General features: G+C 35.7%; 1 protein-coding gene across 3 annotated transcripts in view; it reads left to right on the top strand.

Annotated features, from left to right (window-relative positions):
• The window catches only part of PRKD1 (protein kinase D1), a 328453-nt gene that overhangs the window by 237656 nt on the left and 70263 nt on the right, over nucleotides 1-20534 (top strand). For all 3 annotated transcript variants that reach the window (XM_042942892.1, XM_042942891.1, XM_042942890.1), the window contains exons 3-4: nucleotides 11840-11971; nucleotides 13592-13752. In XM_042942892.1, the coding sequence (XP_042798826.1) occupies nucleotides 11840-11971; nucleotides 13592-13752 (293 nt within the window). The remainder of the gene's footprint in view (nucleotides 1-11839; nucleotides 11972-13591; nucleotides 13753-20534) is intronic.

Raw genomic sequence — 20534 nt, 5'->3', positions numbered from 1 at the left:
ATCGGAACATGAAAGTTGTTGTACAAAACCAACTAAAGCTTGTCCAAACCCAGTTAATTTTAGATTAAAAATCATACTCTGCAATTACTTACGGTGTTTTCTAAAAATTGTTTGGTAATGATGACTTAATCTCCCAAAATATTTTCTGAAGTGAGGACCAAAGTTTGTGATTTCATTCACAAAGATGGAATGTGATATGAGTAGCCAAAAAGACTATAGATAATAAAAAAAATAAAAATATATAGATAGACCTATATATGAGTTATATTCCCAAATCATTAATGTATAAATTAAATATTTAGAACAAGAATGATTTTGTGACTGAACGAATATCATAAATGGAGATAATGGTCCCAAACTAGCATACCAAAGCCCACCGAACCTGCCATATGTTCCCACGCTGAACTAGGTTTCCTATGTGTATTTACCATCTATGGAACTTCTTTGATCATCAACTGTCTTTCAAACCTTTGGCTCCTTTTTTTTTTTTTTTTTTTGGTTCTTTTCTTAATATTGTTGGGAGTTTTTAATATATTCTGGATACAAGCCCTTTATCAAGGAAATGTACCTGGCAAATATTTCCTCTGACTGTTGCTTTTCTCTTCATTTTTTTAATAGAGCTTTTGAATATCAGAAGTTTTTCATTTTGATGAAGTCTATCAGTTTTTAAAAATTAATTAAGTTTTTGTTGTTGTATCTAAGAAATCTTTGCTTAGACCAAGGTCACAAACATTTTTTCTAAGCTCGTCCTCTAGAAGTTTTATGGCTTAGGTTTTGTATTTAAATCTATGATCTATTTGCATTTGCATATATATGCAAATATATATATACATATGATATATATATGATCTATCTGCATTTGCATATATATTTGAGAAAATGTCTACTATATCTTACCATACTTTATGTACTACCACAGTGTAGTACCAAATATAGTACTGCTAGTTTTAAATGTTTGCTCATTGAAATGATTGTGAAAGTATTAGTTGAGTTTATAATTATACCCATTTCAAAAGATGCGGGAAATGAAGTACAGAGAGGCCACCTTATCTGCTCTCAAAGTCATTCGCTGTCCAGTGTTGTAAAAAAGAAATTGTTTTTAACAGTGAAGTCCCCATGTTATGGATATTCTGTACAGATCACAGATAAACATTTCTTTCCACCTCTTCCTCCTACTGGAACCCAGGCTCTGGACCCTAGAGCCCTACCACCCTCAATCTCAATATGACCCTATACCCTAATGCCCTGGTAAATGGATAAACTGATGGCCTATTGAAAGGATTCAGCTGGGGAATTGGTAAACAAAGGGTAACTTATCAACCAAATGGAATACAACTCAGCAATAAAAAGGACTGAGCTATGGATGCACACACAACATGGATGAAGTTCAAATACATCATGTTGGCTGAAGCTATACTCAAAAGGCTACATTTATATGACATCTTGGAAAAGGAGCAGAGAATAAATCAGTGGTTGCCAGGGGCTGGGGCTGATGAGGGGATTGTCTGCATGGGGGAAAGGGGGAATTTGGGAGGAGTTGATAAAATTGGTGCATATCTCCATTATGGTGTTAGTTACACAATTATATGCTTGTGAAAATGGTACACAAAAAAGGGCAGATTTTACTTACAGTAAGTTGTACCTCAATACAGGTAACTAAAAAGCATAAACTCAGATTTTCAATGAATAAAAGCCCTTATTTTAATGAGGCAGAGTAGACCAATGAATCGGTCAGCCTGATTTCTTCTAAAAGAACCCAGGGAGTTCCTCAGCTGCGCATCCCCTTCTCTTGGTGCCCTGAGCAGCAGCCGGGAAAGATTCCTGCCTGCGGCAAGCCCTGGATTCCATTCAGCTCTCGCTCTTACTCTTGCTTCTTCTGCAGTGGGAATACCCAGCAGATTTCACAGAGTTTAAGGGTGTTTTTGTTTATGATCAAAAGTAAGCATCTGTTTTTATGAAAGGTACAATGAGACTTAAACTTGAAGCAAAGCCTATAGGACCTCAGCCTGGTGTCTCTGTGTGCAAATGTATTTGACATCAGTGATGCCATTTGTTGCCAGAAACCCTGCTGCCTATCAGAGCATTTCAGATAGCACCTACCTAGCCTTGCCTAATAGCCTTTTGTAAGTAGTCTAAAGGGCGATTTGTATGCGGGTGTTCCTCATGTAAATGAGGTCATTATCCTTTTAAAGGTATAACATTTCCTGTACACTCCAGAGCTTTCTAAGAAACAGACTTGACCTTTCTTTCCTTCATTCAGGGTGCCTGCAGAGCCTGCACTCATTAGCTAGAATTTGACTCCATGACATTTTTACTTAATTTTCTTTTTCCTCCATGTTGGACACATGGGGCAACCATTTATGTTTTCTTGACCTGAGATGCTCTCTAATCTCTTTCCAGCTGTGGCATTTGTCATTCAGTCACATCAGGCTGTGGTGACCCTTCTTTCCCCATGGCAATTCCCAACTGTTAATTGATTCATTTTAGAGAAGGAACTAGATAGAAACAGTCCTATGGGCTTAGCTCCATTTAATTAGTGTTAACCAGCGCAGTGGATGATAGAAAAGCAATTTCCTCTGGAGTGGAAACATATTCTTTATAAGGTAGTAGAGGGAACAAACAGTAATAGTTTTTAAAGCCCTTAGATTTTTTAAGTGCTATGCATTGGTATTAGATTTAAAAGCAGTATTGCCTCCTATTAATATTGAAGATGACAGTAATAAGAATTATAAATAATATTGATGCTACCGCTAATAATAGTATTCAGTTATTTCATCAAAGCCCATACTGTTAATCTAAACTATGCTAAGACATTTTGGGGATAATCACCACTGGGACTGTGCTAGTTACTTTGTGTCTTCCTTACAGCCCAGGCGGGTGAGCTTTACTAAGCCAGTTTAATAGACAGGGACAGTCAGGTTCAGAGAGGTGAACTGTGACTTACTCAAGGTCACTCATTTGCTATGACCAAGATTAGTAGTAGCCAGGTCTTCACTCATTTGCTATGACCAAGATTAGTACCCAGGTCTGTAGTAGCCAGGTCTGTTCTGACACTGTATCCATGATTTTCATCACTACCTACACCATACTGCCTTTAAATTAATAAGGAACTAGCAAGGACATCTCTGGAAAGCATTGCTAGACGCTTTTTAAAATGTGATCCAAATTATGGTTTTGATGGGCTTTGACTTTGAACTTCAAATACTGTATTTGCAGATTGTTGGGACTTAATAAAATGTAGAACCTTAGAACTGCAGACAAGCCTGTAAGTTTTGAAGGCATTGTGTTATGTATTCAACCATGGTTGAGTCATATTAAATGATTATTTACTATGTGGATATAAACAGAGAAGGTATGATCTCTATCCCCAGCAATGTTATGTCAGAAGTGAACAGATAAAAGAGTAAGGAGTTGCAGTATAGACTGATACATTTTATAATACAAGTGTGCCCATGAGCCTATGAGAACAGGGAAGAGGACAGTTTACATCTGGGGGGGGGGGGGGGGGGGACAATCATAGCATCAGAGGCTTCCCAGAGCTGAATTTGGGGATAAGCAGAGTTAGATACCTAGGGGTAGCCACATGCTAAACAAATCAAAGGTTTGTGTGAAAGACAGGGAGCATACATCAGTAGTGGCTCCAGCAAAAATTATGATGAGAGGAAGGGGGCACCTGGCTGTCTCAATCAGTAGAACATGTGACTCTTGATCTTAGGGTTGTGAGTTCAAGCCCCACATTGATTGTGTAACCTACTTAATGTTGAGGATAGTGTTCCCAGTGGACTTCTCAGTATAGAAATAGATGGAATAAAATAACGCAGCCCTATAGCCAGCCTTTAATTACATGGGCTGCCGTTTTGTATCTGTTTCTTCCTGGTAGCGCCTTCCGGGAAGGAGGGGAGACATTGCTACTTCTAAAGCAGATGTTCTGCAACAGCCACTGAGTTCATTTGCCTGGGAGGGAAACAAAGGGTGGGTCACTCAGACATTAACTATAACTCTCCTGGTTCATGAACTGCTTCCTGAGCAGGGTTTTAGCCCTGCTATCAAACACACTCCTGTGGTCCTACTGCTTGCTTCTGGTTAAACAGAGAGAGGGAAAAAAAAAAAAAAAAAAAAGAAGAAGAAGCAGGAGGAGGGGGAGGGGGAGGAGCGGAAGAAGGAGAAGGATTTCTTTCTTTCTGAGCAAGAATGAATGCATGGCAGACTTTACTAATTTTTGTAGTAGAACATAGGCCTTGTCACCTGTACGCCCGGTGTCGAACAATGCATAGGGTCTCTCCTCAAATGTTAGTAATTATATTCTAAATACCTGAAAGTATTGACATAATTAGCTTTCTGTGACCTAGCCTTATATAGTCATTATAAATATACCTATTGTAACTATGCTCAAAAAAACTCTTCTTATGATCCTTTGGCAAGTCATCCAGTAGTGCCTGCTACATAATCATGCTAATGAAATTTTTCATTCACTTTCTTCCATCACTGTTAAGATTTATGAGCTCCTCTTACTTTTAAAGTCATTTTTCTTTTACGGATTTGATGAGCATTCATTTCTGTTTTCTTGGATTGGTGTTATAAGTTTTTACTCACCAGGTATAATTTATGTAATATGATATTATACATACGTGTGTGTGTACAAACACACACACACACACACACACACACACACACACACATATAACATAGGAAATTTGTTGTGTTTCCTTAATTCCTAAAGCTCCTAAATTGTATTTTCCCCCCAGTTAGTTAATTACTAATCATTTGTTAAATAATGTTTTCCTGCTGCATTGATTTATGATATTTCCTCTATCATATTTTAAATTCATACATAGAATGGATTACTGTACTATCGGTATCTGTCTTTTTTAATTTCTCTTTTGTCTTATGCACAGCCAGCACATTTTTAAATATCATAGTTTTACAGAATATTTTGAAAGCAACTAGGGCTAAATTTCTTCATTACTCTCCTTTTCAGCTTTCCCATTCCTATCAGAATATGTTCTATTTTTCTTAGAGAGGGCCTTTAGAATAATTTCATTAAGCCCAATAAGATTCTGTTAGAACATTGCTAAATATTGCGGTAGGTGTTTTCTTAAGATTGAAAGTGGGGGACACCTGGGTGGCTCAGTCGGTTAAGCCTCCAACTCTTGATTTCGGCTCAGGTCATGATCTCATGGTTCATGAGTTCTAGCCCCGCATCAGGCTCCACACAGCACAGAACCTGCTTGAGATTCTCTCTCTTTCCCTCTCTCTCTGTCCCTTATCTGCTCATGCTGTCTCTCTCAAAATAAAAAAATAAAAAATAAACCTTTAAAGTTTAAAAGTGAATTTTGAGCCCTCCTATATAATTTTGGCCTGTTTAAATGTTTGGGCCTGTTTAAAATAGTTCATTTAAAGCTCTTAGATAGTCTTTGTTCATCTACTCTGTTTTCTTCTCAAATATATTTTTTTTTCTAATTTTTGTTGTTTGAAAATAGTTCCCTTCTCCTAGGACAGATAGGAAAATATTGCAGCTGAAGAGTTTAGCTTTTTCTATTTCATGTATTAGCATTAAACTATTTGTTTTTCATGGTTCAGGACTATCTCTGCTTCATTCTTTCCACATATAACACAACTGAAAGGTCTTTTGCTGTGTTTCAGACTTTTTCAGAGCTTTGGGTTTTTCTTCTCTTAGTCTTCTTGAGGTGGCTCTCGTTAACTGGAGCCACATTCACCTTCACCGGACTCTGTGCCACTCCTTCTGTAACTGCTGCATTTTCTTTCTCAGTAGGAGCTGATCGGAGACTTCCCTGAGCAGTTATGCCAGCTTCTGTAGCCACCCCTCCTTTTTCTTCCTAATTAGGGTAACTTGTTATTGTGCTATCAATTGGCTTGAGAGATCATTCCTTTCAGAGCCATTTTTTAAGGTCCTCTGGCTGTGGACCTATAAAATATTTTCCCAGAACTTTCTGAACTGCCTAATCAACATATCTAAACACATTTTATGGGTTTCTTTCTCTTGGCTGCTATACCCTCTGGGATATTCATAGCCTCCCAAGTTCCCATCATTGCACCTCACTCACATTTTTCTGGTCAGATATAAGTCAAAAATAGAAATTCCCATCTCTCGTTTCTTCAAAGGGAGAAACCAGTACATGACTTGGAGTGGGGTACAGACATGACTTGGAGTGGGGCACCTGGGTGGCTCCAATTCTTGATTTCGGGTCAGGTCGTGACCTCACAGTTTGGTTCGTGGGTTTGAGCCCCAGGTCGGGCTCTGTGCTGATAGTGCAGAGTCTGCTTGGGATTCTCTCTCTCCCTCTCTCTGCCCCTCCACCACTCGTGCTCTCCCTCTCCCTCTCAAAATAAATAAATAAACATTAAAAAAAAAAAAAAAAGCCCATGGCTTGGAGGGACTGGGACAAATGAAGAAGCAAAAAGAAATCACCAGCCTCAGGGGACAGATATGAGTGTATGGGTAAGCAGAGGTAGTACAGATATATGCAAGCTTAATTTTGCAAACACTGTCAAATACTTGGGCCACAATAGCATGGAAATGATGTATTGTCATCCTTCAGGTACATGCACATGGAAAGTCGGAGTCACTTTGCTAACTGTCCTAACAGTGCAGCAAAGATGAAATATCAAGGACTCACAGTAATTATAATTATAAAGAAATATGTAGATAATCCTAAAATTGGCTATAATTAAGTCAAATCAGACTACATAAAAATGTTCTCTCTTAACCCCATTCTCTTTTTTTCTAAATGTAGCACACTTCATCCTTCAAGATTCTGTTCAATGTCCATCCTTGATGAAGCTTTCTCTGAGAGACCCAGTTAGTTCTAGTCACCCTTTCTTTGGTGTTTGCATCTCTGCATTTTCTATTATGATTAGTTATGAGTCTCTCATCCACGTTTGATTTTGAACCCTCAACAACACGTACTTTTCCTTGTCATTTTTGTATTTCAAACATACACTACATTACCTGGTAGGTTGTAGATATACTAATAAAACCAGCATCATTCAATTCTGTGCTTGAAGAATGGACTTCTTGGCCACCATGAGCTATTTTACTAAAGACGTGGGCCATGTAGAAGTTACAGAAGAGTGTTTGGGTCTCAGTATTAAAGAAATCTTTTTTTTAATTTGACATTCATAAATGCAATAAACCGATATGTGAGGAGTCATCATTGCAATAATGGAAGCTCTCAGGAAACAGAGGATGATGTATGTATATTATGTGTGTGTCTGGATGCAAGATAGGATATGCAAGTAGACATGGTTCCTTATCCATACCTCATACCTTAAAACTGATGAGTAGGTATATTTATGTGGGAATGGTATCCAGAAGCTATTTTCAATATTCTGGAGGTTAAGGAAAAAGGAAATTTATCTACAAATCTTAAGAGCTTTAAGAAACTTCATAATGTTTTGCTCTTGGCCAGACTGTATCAATTGAATGTGGCAACACTGGTTATTGTGTGGATACAAAATTCCAGTTGGCTGTTAGTGATGCATTACCTTTGATTTTTGTAACAATTTAGAAACCAGTTATTGTTACTAACTCCCAATTTGTTTGGAGGCAGAAGGATTTCAAAAAATGAAGTTCATGCAGAAAGCTTTTAAAACGATATTTGATCACAAACTGAATTAATTTCATTCTACGTGTTAATTTCATGGACTCTTTTTCTCCCCAGTATCTTTTACATCTCTGAGATAAGGATGCATGATACTAGGATAATGTGTTATATTTCATTGCAATTTTAAAAAATCTTCTCTAGAGACTCATAAAATAAAGATGCAGTTTATAATCCATAATGTTTTAATGGACAGAGAAATATGATAATTTGATTCAGAGTGGCTTAGAGAATTCATATGGTTCAGGGTGTGAAGACTGAACCAAGATCCTCTGTTACCTAGGACAGCTCCTTAATTTCTCGGAGACTCAGTGTTCTCACTTGTAAAGTGGGGATAATAATAATACCTATGTCATAGATTGCTTGTGAAAAATAGAATGAGATAATACTTGCAGCGTGTTAACCTTTTCTCTTATTGCATCTGTCCCAAATCATTGATGCTGGAAAGAGTTAATGCTTCTCCCAAATTGCCAAAATTACCAATAATAAAAAAAAAATACTGGAAATCTTGGAGGAGCTGACATTATTTTATTTTATTATGCAAATAGTTTTGACCTCCAGAGATTATTTATTTTGCCTCATCTTCTGTGCTGCTAACCAAACAGTTTATTCCATTTTGTGCAACAATTCATAATGAACCTTAAGAGAATTACTGATTATTTTAGAGATTTTGGCTCAATTACCTGTTTCAAATGCTCAATGACTAAGGAAAGCATGTCATTTTCTCCTCTCCTGCACACTGGAGCATAACAATAGACTTTGAATAGAGCAAATCAAAGAGACACAAATACCAGTATAAGGGGCCCATTGTGCTGAGTTTGTAGCCCTGTCACATGCTTTTAATTTAGGTCGGTTGATTGATTATGACATACTGACAGATAGCACATTGTTCCTCTCTTGGAACCTCTAGACTCTTTAATATTCCTTCCCTTATCTGTCCATTTTGATTCCAAAACTTAAGTGAAATGGAATTACAGCATTCACTTTGTTTTCCTGTACTAAGTGATTATCTCTGAAGTGCAATTTTGTGATTAGGTGAGATGGCATGCATACACTCAGCTAATGCTGATTTCCCCCAGGGTGCAGAACAGGTAAATTCATAATGAATGGATGTTGTGCTTTGATTTCAAATGGATGGAAAACCTCCCCACACTTGGTAGTTTTATTTTAAAAATGTATTTAATTATTCTAAAATTAACAGGAGAATATTAAAATTGAACTTTAGAAAATGGCATTTAAACATAAGTCAAGGGTGCTAACTGCTTATGAATGTTAATACCCTTCAAAAAGTGAAAAAACAAACTTACCTGACATAAATTAGGGGGGTGGGGTGTGAGTGGAGAAGGCGTGTGGTCATTGAAAAACTTCAGTTTAATTATTTATATTTTTTCTGATTAATTCAAAAATATCTAAGTGCACCTTAGTATTAGTATTCTCAAATACTAATGTTTCTTATTTTGAAAACTACAGTAATTATTAACTAATTGATATTATAGTATTGTCATAGATGTTTGGTCCTGAGGGGTGACTTCTGGTGTGTGTGGGAGTGGGGGAGGAGCAAGGAGTTAATGATTGGCACACAGTATTTTTTTTTTTTTGATATTTAGAAAAAAATTTTTTTGTCCAATAGTAAGAGAACTCAGTTTTAAAGAGAATTTTGCATTCCCAAATTAGACACGTTTTGCCCAGACCACAAAAGTAGATGATTAGTACCCAAATCGTACTCCTTTACTGATAAGCATTGACCATAATATTGTGAATCTTAAAGTGAGAAACCTAACATGCAATTTCTCAAACTTATTTCAGTTGAAATCCTTTTTATAAAGAATTGTAAGTTCTAGTCAGAACTTCATGTAGGCCGTGTTGGTACATGGTCGTTTGTGGTTCTTTGATCACCTTCTTCTTCCCACACTTAATCTCTTAGCATAGTATCCAGTATATACCAAGAGCACAGTAAATCTTAATTATTGTTGTTATTTTAATTATCTTTCCAACTGAATAAAAGTAATAATTTTAATAAGTTGATGACAGGTGATTTTCAACATTAAAGCACGTTAATTTGGAATAAAGTGTTTTTATTCAAGCCTCAAAGAAAAACCAACCCATTAAAATTTTTCTCTTATTATAATCCAATTGTATGTCATGTGAACCATCAGCAATATTCTTTCTGGTAAAAGTGATTCACTTTCCTGTATGTTGTATTGTCACTTGCCCTAACAGATGCGATACCCTCAAAGTTGTCCTCCTAATTTTGGACAACTACGTAGCAGAGGTGAATGGCCTACATTTTTAGTATGCACTCTCTCCCACCTTGCATACTTGAGTTAGCAAGGTGAAAGCACTTCTAAGTACACTCAGTGAGTGATTTGTTAGCCGATAGCCTGCTCTCCAAGGCCACAATAGGAAAACTGCAACTATTTATTTCCCACATCATGGGGCTATTGGATATAACTCTTTGGGCAGAGGTAAGGAAGATAAGATGTATCACTGGTGTGGTGAAAAGGACATGAATTGGGAACCAGAACGCCTACAGATTGTAGTTTTAGTTCTATTCAGTATTTTAGGTCACATTTTGTAGTTTCTCTGAACCTTAGAAGTTATTTTATACTTATTGTGGGTTTGTTTGTTTTTACTCTTCTTTCTTGCTAGTTTGGTAGACTCTGTAAAGAAGTGTTACTCATCATTAGATCTTCATGCCCAGTTGTACCATTGACAACGTTGAAGGTGCTTAACAAATGTGTGTAGAAAAAGTAAGGCAAGAAGACAACCAGAAGGAAGAGAAAGAAAGAATAGAACAATATATTTAAGGCCTAAGTTTCCCCCCAAATTCTCTTTGAATAAAACCTTGTGAAATCAAGCACACATGGTCCTAACATTAATGGAAGTGTAAACTTTTAGGGCTTGGAGAAGTTACTATCAGTCAGACCTTCTCTTTTTATGTATGAGAAACAGGCTCATGATGATTAGGTGAAGTGTCATTTGAGTAATGTCTAAGCTGGATCCAGTTCTTCTCCCTCCCAGGACGGCATTCTGGACTGTACTGGATAGGCTCATCGTTAGGCTATGTATGCAAATAAGTCTCAAAAGATATACCCCCTACCCATTAGAATATGGGAAAAGTGAGTGGTCTTTTACTTTCAATTCTCTGTATCATTCTATTTCTTGATACGAACAACAACAAAAAGCATGAACTACTTTTGTAACACAATAAGAAATATTATTTGGAAAAATATAATTAAAAAATAATCAATTTCAATACTCTGCAGGAATGTTATATAGACTCAGTAACAATATGCGAAAACAAAACGTACCCTGCATCATGAGTATGATTTGGTAACGTGTATTTCTTAAAGAGTGGACTGGAATTCACCAGTGTATGTATTAAATCTCTCTGACATATTGGTGAAGAGGTCACTTTGTTATAAATGCTTGGTTATCTTGCCTTAAGAGGTCAAACAACTCTATCTCCCCAAGAAGAGGCTGCTCAGATTTCTTACCTGTCTCCCAGAGGGACACTCCCCCTTCTGATATACCTTTTCATGGTCATAGTCAAGTATACCATCTTCTGATCTGTCTAAATTCAATCCATCAAGTTTTCTTTTTTTCTATTAATATTTCTTACTGCCTTTTTGGAGAAGAAAAAGCAAAACATTTTTAAGTAAGAGCAGGTGTTTGTAAATCTTATTGAACTGTCCTTTCATTCATGCTTTCTTCCACGTTTTGCCTATCATCAAAGTGTCCTGAAACTTTGACTAGCGGGAAGAAGAGCGAGGGGGTTGCCACCAGCTGTAAAGCTGTGGGTGAGAAGAATGGAGTCCCACCACTAAAGCCAAGCAATGCTGCATCTTATCTTTCCTGACTTTGCCCGGAGAGTTCGATCCATATTTACATATTTAATTATCCTGAGGGCTTCTGGGTGGCTCAGTCCCTTAAACATCAGACTCTTGGTTTTGACTCAGGTCATGATCTCACAGTTCCTGAGTTCCAGCCCTGCATGGGGCTCTGTGCTGACAGCTCAGAGCTGGGAGCCTGGAGCCTGCCTCAGATTCTGTCTCCCTCTCTCTCTTTATGCTCCTCCCCCACTTGCACTCTGTCTCTCTCTGTCTTTCTCTCTCTCAAAACTAAATAAACATTAAAAAAATAATTATCCTGTATGCTAATTATCTATAGGTCAGAGTATCTATTTGACTTATTTTCCAATGTTACTATTTTTACAGCTTCTGCCACCTTTGAAGACTTTCAAATTCGTCCCCACGCTCTTTTTGTTCACTCGTATAGAGCTCCGGCTTTCTGTGATCACTGTGGAGAAATGCTGTGGGGTTTGGTGCGTCAAGGCCTTAAATGCGAAGGTAAGGTCTTTCCTTCCCAACCAAGTTGATCCCATGCTGGAACACGTAAGTTACCTGCTTATGTTGTGCCCTCTACAATAATGTCTTCTTAACTTTATGTCTTCCACCAATTTTGGGGATGCATGGATTCTGCTCTGTTCATTTCTTTACATTTCCTGTTTTGAGCTTATTTGCTCTGATCTGGGAAACCTGATTCTCATATCATTTTCCCTGTACTACGTGGATGTGTTTCTTTTGTGTTGGTTATTTTGGCAACAAACTGAAAATAATAATTGCTTCTTAAGTTGGAATTTTTTCAATATTTTTAAAAAATTCTTTTTAATATTTATTTTATTTTTTTTTTTTGAGAGACAGAGAGAGAGAGCAAGAATGGGGAAGGGGCAGAGAGAGAGGGAGACACAGAATCCAAAGCAGACTCTAGGCTCTGAGCTGTCAGCACAGAGCCCAATGCGGGGATCGAACTCAGAAACCATGAGATCATGACCTGAGCCAAAGTCGGATGTGTAACCGACTGAGACGCCCAGGCACCCCATGTTGGAATTTTGATTCGTAGGCATTCGCTAAATGTTTGTTGAAATTAGCAGAAATTTAGGAGGTTAATTAAACCATGCAAGGTCAATCAGCTGTAGAGTGGTGGCCTGGAACTTGTACCCATGTTCCTAACAATAGCATAGTTTGCCATAAAATGAACTTTACCATGAAAAGAACTCTTTAAACTCAAGTGGCTAGAACACCATTATAAATCTTAAAAATACTCCAATCATACAGTGTTCTCTCTGAGTTGTAGGAGGTAGAGCTGTTTGAACTTTGGCCAATATAACCAAGCATTTATGATGCAACCTAGAAATAAGCTAACCACAGTTTTTGAATTTCTGTCTGTGAGAAGACAAGTTAGGTGACAGTGACTTAGAAGAAACTGCCTGAAGTGTGGCTTTATGGAAATTTTCTGGCCTCCTGTGTGACACACAGGGAACTATACATAGTGGAAATATCAAACAAAAAATGGTGCTTTCCTAATTATCTAAAATGTGGAAACCAGCATGTAAAGAAATGTAACATGTTTCTTAACAATTCTACAAGGTAGTTATTATCCGTATTTTATCGATAGCCAAACTGAGGTGTGCAAGGTCATGTAAACAAAAAAATTATAGAGCCAGGATTCACATCAAGTTCAAAAGTTGTGATGCACTGTGATTAACTTTCCCTTATGTGTCCACTCACATTAACTTGTGGCAGCTAAAAAAGCCTCAGGCGATCTCTTTGTTTTTTTTGTTTTTTGTTTTTTCTTTTTTTGTTTGGTTGGTTTTGGGTTTTTTTGTTTCTGTTTTTGTTTTTGTTTTTGCTAGATCCCTTAAAGTCCAAGTCCATTATATCCAAGAATATTTAAACAAAAATGATAACCAGAGTAGTTGCTGAGCTCGTCCAAAAGAATCAGAATTCAAAACCCACCTTATTTACAATTTCTGAAAAGAAAACAGAAAAAGCTCAAAAGAAAATTTGAATTTCTAAATAGCCTCAAGAAAAACGAAAACAATACTATTTTTAAAAATGCATAACTTGATACTAGAAGAGCTTTTAATTTATGGTTGAACAAAAATCATTTTTACTTTCTCTTTCCAGGATGCGGACTGAATTACCATAAGAGATGTGCATTTAAAATCCCCAACAATTGCAGTGGCGTGAGGAGGAGAAGGCTCTCGAACGTTTCTCTCACTGGGCTCAGCACCATCCGCACAGCATCTGCTGAGCTCTCCACCAGTGCCCCTGACGAGCCCCTCCTGGTACAGCTTCCTGTTTTTCCATTTATCCATTTGCATGAGAGATCTGTGGGACAATGAGATGACAGTGTCAATCCAAGACAGCACCCCGGGAGGGAGGACACAGCCAGGGTGTTATTGACTGTGTTTCTTCAGGGTTTGTACTGTAGACTGGTCAGTGCTTCATCAAATATCCAACAACTTTGAGTTTGCTTTCATTTATGAGCTCAGTGCAGTTAGAAAATATGTAAGGTTTCATCGTGGTCATAGGGCCAGACCAGCACAAACTAACATGTGAATGTTGCAAAACACACTTTGTCAAAATTGGGAAACCAAAGATGAAAGATGTTCTTCTCTGAAGATTATTAGAGTGCTTTGTGACATAGCTGCATATTTATTCTGGGAGAAAAGTTTAAATTTGTTCTTATGAAAATAATGAAAGTCTTTAATTTGTTGGCAATACTGGCATACATTCCAGGGTATTGTCAGGGTGACACAGATTGACAAATGCTATGAGAACAATAGCCCTCAAATGCTTTAAGCATTTCCATTAGCTCTAAACACTTTTGTGGATAGGACTTAAATATTTTTTAAGAAATTTAAATTCGAATTTTCCAAACATTCACAACCAAGTAAAAATTGTGGTAATTATGTGAATTATTTAAAATAGGAAAATAGGCGAACAATGTGAGGCCTTAAATTTCCCGTATTTACTCCCTCCCCTAAAGACTTTTTAGTAATCTAGCTATTGTAAAAATCAATTGAAAAAAATTAAAAATTATTAAAACAGTAAGGTTAAATTCATCCCTCTTGATGTGGAGAAGGGCAATAAATTTTGAAGACATCTCTCAAAAGTTGTATTAGTCCCTTGTTTGGAAAATATTTTGTTGTGATCCTTATCACTTCAATTTTGTTACAGCATGAACAAGACATATAATTCAAATGCATGCTCATTTTGGTAAATAGGAAAATGTCATACTATTTTCCCATGACTGACTTAAAATTGAGAGTTTGTTGTGTTTTCAGTCTTTCATGAAGTGAGTCTGTTGGAGGAAGGCAAGTACTTAATCCTGCTGTTAACTAGAAGAATATATTATGTTTGGTAACTATTCAGAATGTATGTGTATCATTTTATATTATTACATAATGTTGCATTAATTGGAACTAGTGATATTTTCATTGAAAGATGCTTAAATTAGGGCACCTGGTTTGGCTCAGTCGGTTAAGTGTCTGACTTTGGCTGAGCTCACGATTTCACACTTTGTGGGTTCAAGCCCCATGTCGGGCTCTCTGCTGTCAGTTCAGAGCCTGCTTCAGATCGTCTGTCCCCCTCTCTCTTTGCCCCTTCCTTACTCACACTTTCTCTCTCACCCTCAAAAATAAACAGACATTAAAAAAAAGGTGCTTAAATCAAAAGCTATTTACTTTTTCAAATAACTCTCATGTCAGCTTCCCAATTCTAAACTTCCTTGATTTAGTTTGAATTTTTGTAAGTAGTGACTTTTCAAGTGCTAGCAGTTACTCTTGCTTTTAAGATAGTCACTGAGACTCATACTATTTATAGAACACTTACAAGTAAGTTTAAGAAACAAAATTGTAAATTAATTATATATTGTTTTCAAATTCTTTAAAAATTATTTAACATCCCACAACAAATCTAAAGCTTTAAAGCCTTTCATTATTACAATAAATTAGATGATTAATGCTAAAGATTCTTCTTTTAGATCTTTCTCAACTTTTTATAATATGTACATATACACACAAATACATGTATATACATATATACACAGACATGCATATATATACTTCAAAACATCACATATATAATTTACATGTTATAAGTATAAATTAAATTACATATTTAAATTATTTACATGCATATATTTATAAATATATACCATTTATACATAAATATAATTTAGGTTACCTATCTATAGACTATAATACAAGTTTTTAAATCAAATTATTTAATTGCTTTATTTAGCCAAATTAAATTATTTCATCATTTGAATTAGTTGATCACAAGTTATGTTTTACATGAAATGTTGGAACTTACTACTGCTTTCTTGCTGAATGGAAATTTTTATAGTAGAATGCTTAAAATGTTTTTTTTAATATATATTTTTAAAAATCAAATTTCAACGATGTCTGTCAAAAATGCTGGTATAATTGTGATCAAATCAGATATTTGTGAGGTGAGAAAATATTGGAGCCATAAAATACTTTGAAAAATGTTGTTATCCTAAACTTTCATAAACTTGTGTAAAATGCCCAACGGGTAGCCATTAAATAAGAAATGCCCGTGGAAATAATGTTTGTGATACTATTTGACATACTGGCTCTGAAAGTCATGTTTTACATGTGTCAAAGCTTTTTGTGCCTTCATAGGATACCTCTTTATCTTTTGTTTTATCCAATACCTGAGAAAGGAAGAAATACTGGCCTGCTTTGAGGAGGGCACGTATTTTCCAGTTGCCTTGGGTCATGGTCATGCCTTGGCTACTTACTTTATGTAGGAACAAAGCCACCCCGCTGTACCCAGGCATGTTGGAGTACAGTGACTATGTCCCTCTTTATCCCTGGGCAAGGCAGAAAAGGTCAGTAATTACAGTTTAAAATTTAGAGTGAATGCCTAATCAAAAGAAATATTATGTCAATAGTAGTAAAACCTTTTAGTTCTGTATACCATAAGGGATATTTTTCCATTTCCAAAAAAGATGATGACCAAGATAAAGATGACATTGCTTATTAATCTCATTATATCACCCATATTGCAAGTCTGCCATGACAAGTGTATAGATTTTCTCTCAAATGTAAGAAAATGTTTCTCCTATCCATACTTGATGACTTAATAAAATCACCATTTCACATACAGATTAAGACACTGATAATTCTATTAATTTATTCATTTTTGGCACCTAAATTGAATCTCAGATTTCCGTAATGCCACTAAGATAGAAAATGAGCATAACAATATAAATCATATGATAGGCTTTATCTATCATCAATTTTGGCAGTAAACGGTATTCATTATACCAACCATAAAGCAGTCCATCTTTTAAGAAGACCCAAAATGAAGTCAATTTATGGTATAACAGCTCAGCAGGGGTGTATACCTCTCTGCACACCATCACCAGCATTAGAAGGAAATGAGAAAAACTCAGTAGGTCCTTGAGTAGGATACATTAATATGTTGTATTGTATTATTGTATTATATATATTACGTATTATATGTATTATATATATTATATATGTATTATGTATGATATGTATTATATATATTATATATTATGTATATATAAGTATATATATGTATCATATATATTATTATATTATATATATAGTATATATTATATACTATAAGTATACTTATTAAGACTATATTAATTTTATAGCCTTAAGAAAATTGCAAAAGAGAAGTCAGGATTAAATAATCCTATAATTTCTCTATGCTTTATTCATCTTTTTATTTTTATTTACAAATGTTCTTGTAGTATTTGGGAAAAATCAAAATCCATTGAAACCGTGTTATACAAGACCTAATCTTAGGCAAAAAGCGAAATAATCTCTTTCAGAACTTCTGCTCCTAGCTATGAAGAAGCTTGTATCTGATCAACTGTTCTACAAGGGACAATTATACAAGCTGAATAAAATAGAAGAGAACAGAACAAAATATTTGGAGGTGCCCAAAAGCAACCAAAGCAATTAGGATTTAAGGGACCAATGTCTTAGAAGGAAATCGCGGAGAGATCAGTGCACAGGATGGCCCCCACAACAAAGTGGCACCAAATGTCAGTCATGCTGGCGTTGAGAACTCCTGAGGTAGAACCGAGCTGGAAAATTTCCAAACATATTATAAAGCGACTGTTAAGACAGTGTAGATTATACAAGGTCTGAGTATCAAAAAATAATATGGTGTTATGCAACAACAGAACAATAAACCAATCAAACAGAACAAAGAGAGTTGAGAAACTACGTATATAGACAAAGCCAACTGATTTCTGACAAGAATATCACTGCTATGAAAAAAGGCTGATCTTTTCAACAAATATTTCTAGGACAAATTGGATATCTGTATGGAAAACATGAATCTTGATCCTACCTTTACCACATACAAAATCAATTCATGGTGCTAACAATTCTAGGAGCTAACAGAGAAGGGTATCTACAAGAACTTGGAGTTGGGAAAGCCTTTTTAAACAGGACTCACATCACTGATGTCAAAGGGAAAAAGTGATAAATTAGACATCTTTAAAATTCAGAAATTGTTTGCAGCAAAAAATACCATTGAATGGAAAGCAAGTCACTGAATGGAAGAAGATATTTTCAACATGTGTATATTATAAAAGATGCATATATATAAATATATAAGGAATATATAAAGAACATCTATAAAAATTTAGAAGACAGACAACCCCATTTAAGGTATAGGCAAAAATATTTGTTTTAACAGCACTTTATAAAAGAACATAATCAATAAACATAAAAATGTCCTTTGCATCATTAGTTATCAAGGAGTCTAAAGTTAATCTACAGTGAAATATCTCTATACCAGAATGTCTAACATTAAAAATAAAACTGATGATAACAAGTATCGATGAAGATATTAAGCAACTGGAACTCTCATACACTACTACTGTGAATATAAATTGGTTCAACAACTTTGGAAAAATGGTTGGCATTTATCTGCTAAATCTGAACATATGAGTAACATGTGAATCCACAGTTCTACTCCTTGGTTTATATTCAGCAGAAATGTGTATAGGCATATAAAGATATGTACAAGCATTTTTTTTATTTCTTGCTTTTTCATTTTTTTAGACCTCATTTTTTCGAGCAGTTTTAGGCTCTCAGCAAAATTGAAAAGAAGGTACAAAGATTTCCCATATACCACCTGCCGCAGCCCATGCATTGTTTAACCCCTGCCTCCCGCCCCTGTTATCAGCATTACTTGCCAGAGCAGTAGTTCTGTTAATACTGATGAGTCTACACTGACACATCATAATCACCTAAAGTCCCATTTTAGGGTTCAGCCTTGTACATTCTGTGGATTTGGGCAGATGTATAATGATGTATTCATCATTATGGTATCATACAAAGTGTTTTCACTGCCCTAAAAATCCTCTGTGCTCCAGCTGTTTTCCCTCTTCCCTTTCACCCAGTCCTGCTAACCAGTGATCTTTTTACTTTCTCCATAGCTTTGCCTTTTCCAGAATGTCTTCTAGTTGGAATCATACAGTATGTACCCTTTCCAGATTGGGTTCTTTTACTTAGTAATATGCATTTAAGTTTCCTCCATATCTTTTCATGGCCTGACAACTCTTTCCTCTTAGCATGGAATAATATCCATTGTCTAGGTGTCCACAGTTTATTTATCTGCAGGACATCTTGGCTGCCTCCAATTTTGAGCACTTATGAATAGGCTACTATAAACATCCATGTACAGGTTTTTATGTAGACAAAAGCTTTTTTTTTAACTCTTCTGAGTATCATAAAGTTTGATTGCTAGATTTAAGGTAAGAGTATGTTAGGTTTTTTAAGAAACCATCAAACTGTCTTCAAAGTGGCTGTACTATTTTGCATTCCCACCAGCAATGGATGAGAGTCCCTATTGCTCCTTGTCCTTATTAGCATTTGGTGTTACTAGTGTTCTGGATTTTGGCCATTCTGATAGGTATATGGTGGTATTTCATTGTTTTAATTTGCATTTTCCTGATGACATATGATGTAGAGCTTCTTTCATATGCTTATTTGCTGTCTGCTTATATCTTCTTTTGTTGTTGCTTAAAGATTTTTGTTTTTAAGTAATATCCATACCCATTGTGGGCCTCCAATTCAAAATCCCAAGATCAGGAGTCTCATGCTCTACTGACTGAGCCACCCAGGCACTGTCTTCTTTAGTGAGGTGTCTTTTAAGGTTTTTGGCCCATTTTTAAAATTAAGTTGTTTTCTTATTGTTGAGTTTTAAGAGTTCTTTGTATATTTTAGATAATAATCCTTTATTAGATCTATCTTTTGCAAATATTTTACAAATATTTCCTCCCGGTCTGTGGCTTGTCTTCTAATTCTCTTAGCAATGTGTTTTGCAGAACAGAAGTCTTTTTTTTAATTTTAATGAAGTTCAGTTTATCAGATGTTTCTTTCATGAATTGTGCCTTTGATTTTATTTCTAAAAAGCTATCACCATATCCAAAGCCATGTAGGTTTTTATCCTATGTTATCTTCTAGGAATGTCATAGTATTGTACTTTACATTAAGGTCTGTGGTCCATTTAGAGTTAATTTTTACTAAAGTATGTAAGGTATGCATCTACATTAATTTTTTGCATGTTAATGTTTAGTTCTAGTGCCGTTTGTTGAGGGATCTTTGTACATTGTATTGCCTTTGTTTTTTTGTCAGAGATCAGTTGACTATATTTATGAAGGTCTGTTTTGGGGCACACTAATCTGATACATTGATCTATTTGTCTCTTCTTTCTTTTTTTTAAGATTTTATTTTTATTTTTATTATTTTATTTATTTTTTTAAATTTACATCCAAATTAGCATATAGTGCAATAATGATTTCAGGAGTGGAATCCAGTGATTTATCCCCTGTAGTAACACCCAGTGCTCACGCCAACAAGTGTCCTTAATGCCCCTTACCCATTTAGCCTACCCCCCCAAAAAACCCCTCCAGCAACCCTCTGCTTGTTCTCTGTATTTAATAGTCTCTTATGGTTTGTCCCCCTCCCTGTTTTTATATTATTTTTGCTTTCCTTCCCTTATGTTCTCTGTTTTGTATCTTAAATTCCACATATGAGTGAAG

The sequence above is a fragment of the Panthera leo genome, chromosome B3 (genome assembly GCF_018350215.1).
Source record: "Panthera leo isolate Ple1 chromosome B3, P.leo_Ple1_pat1.1, whole genome shotgun sequence".
Taxonomy (NCBI): Eukaryota; Metazoa; Chordata; class Mammalia; order Carnivora; family Felidae; genus Panthera; species Panthera leo.
Note: the sequence above shows the minus strand (reverse complement) of the source record. Positions and strands in the feature narration are given on the sequence as shown.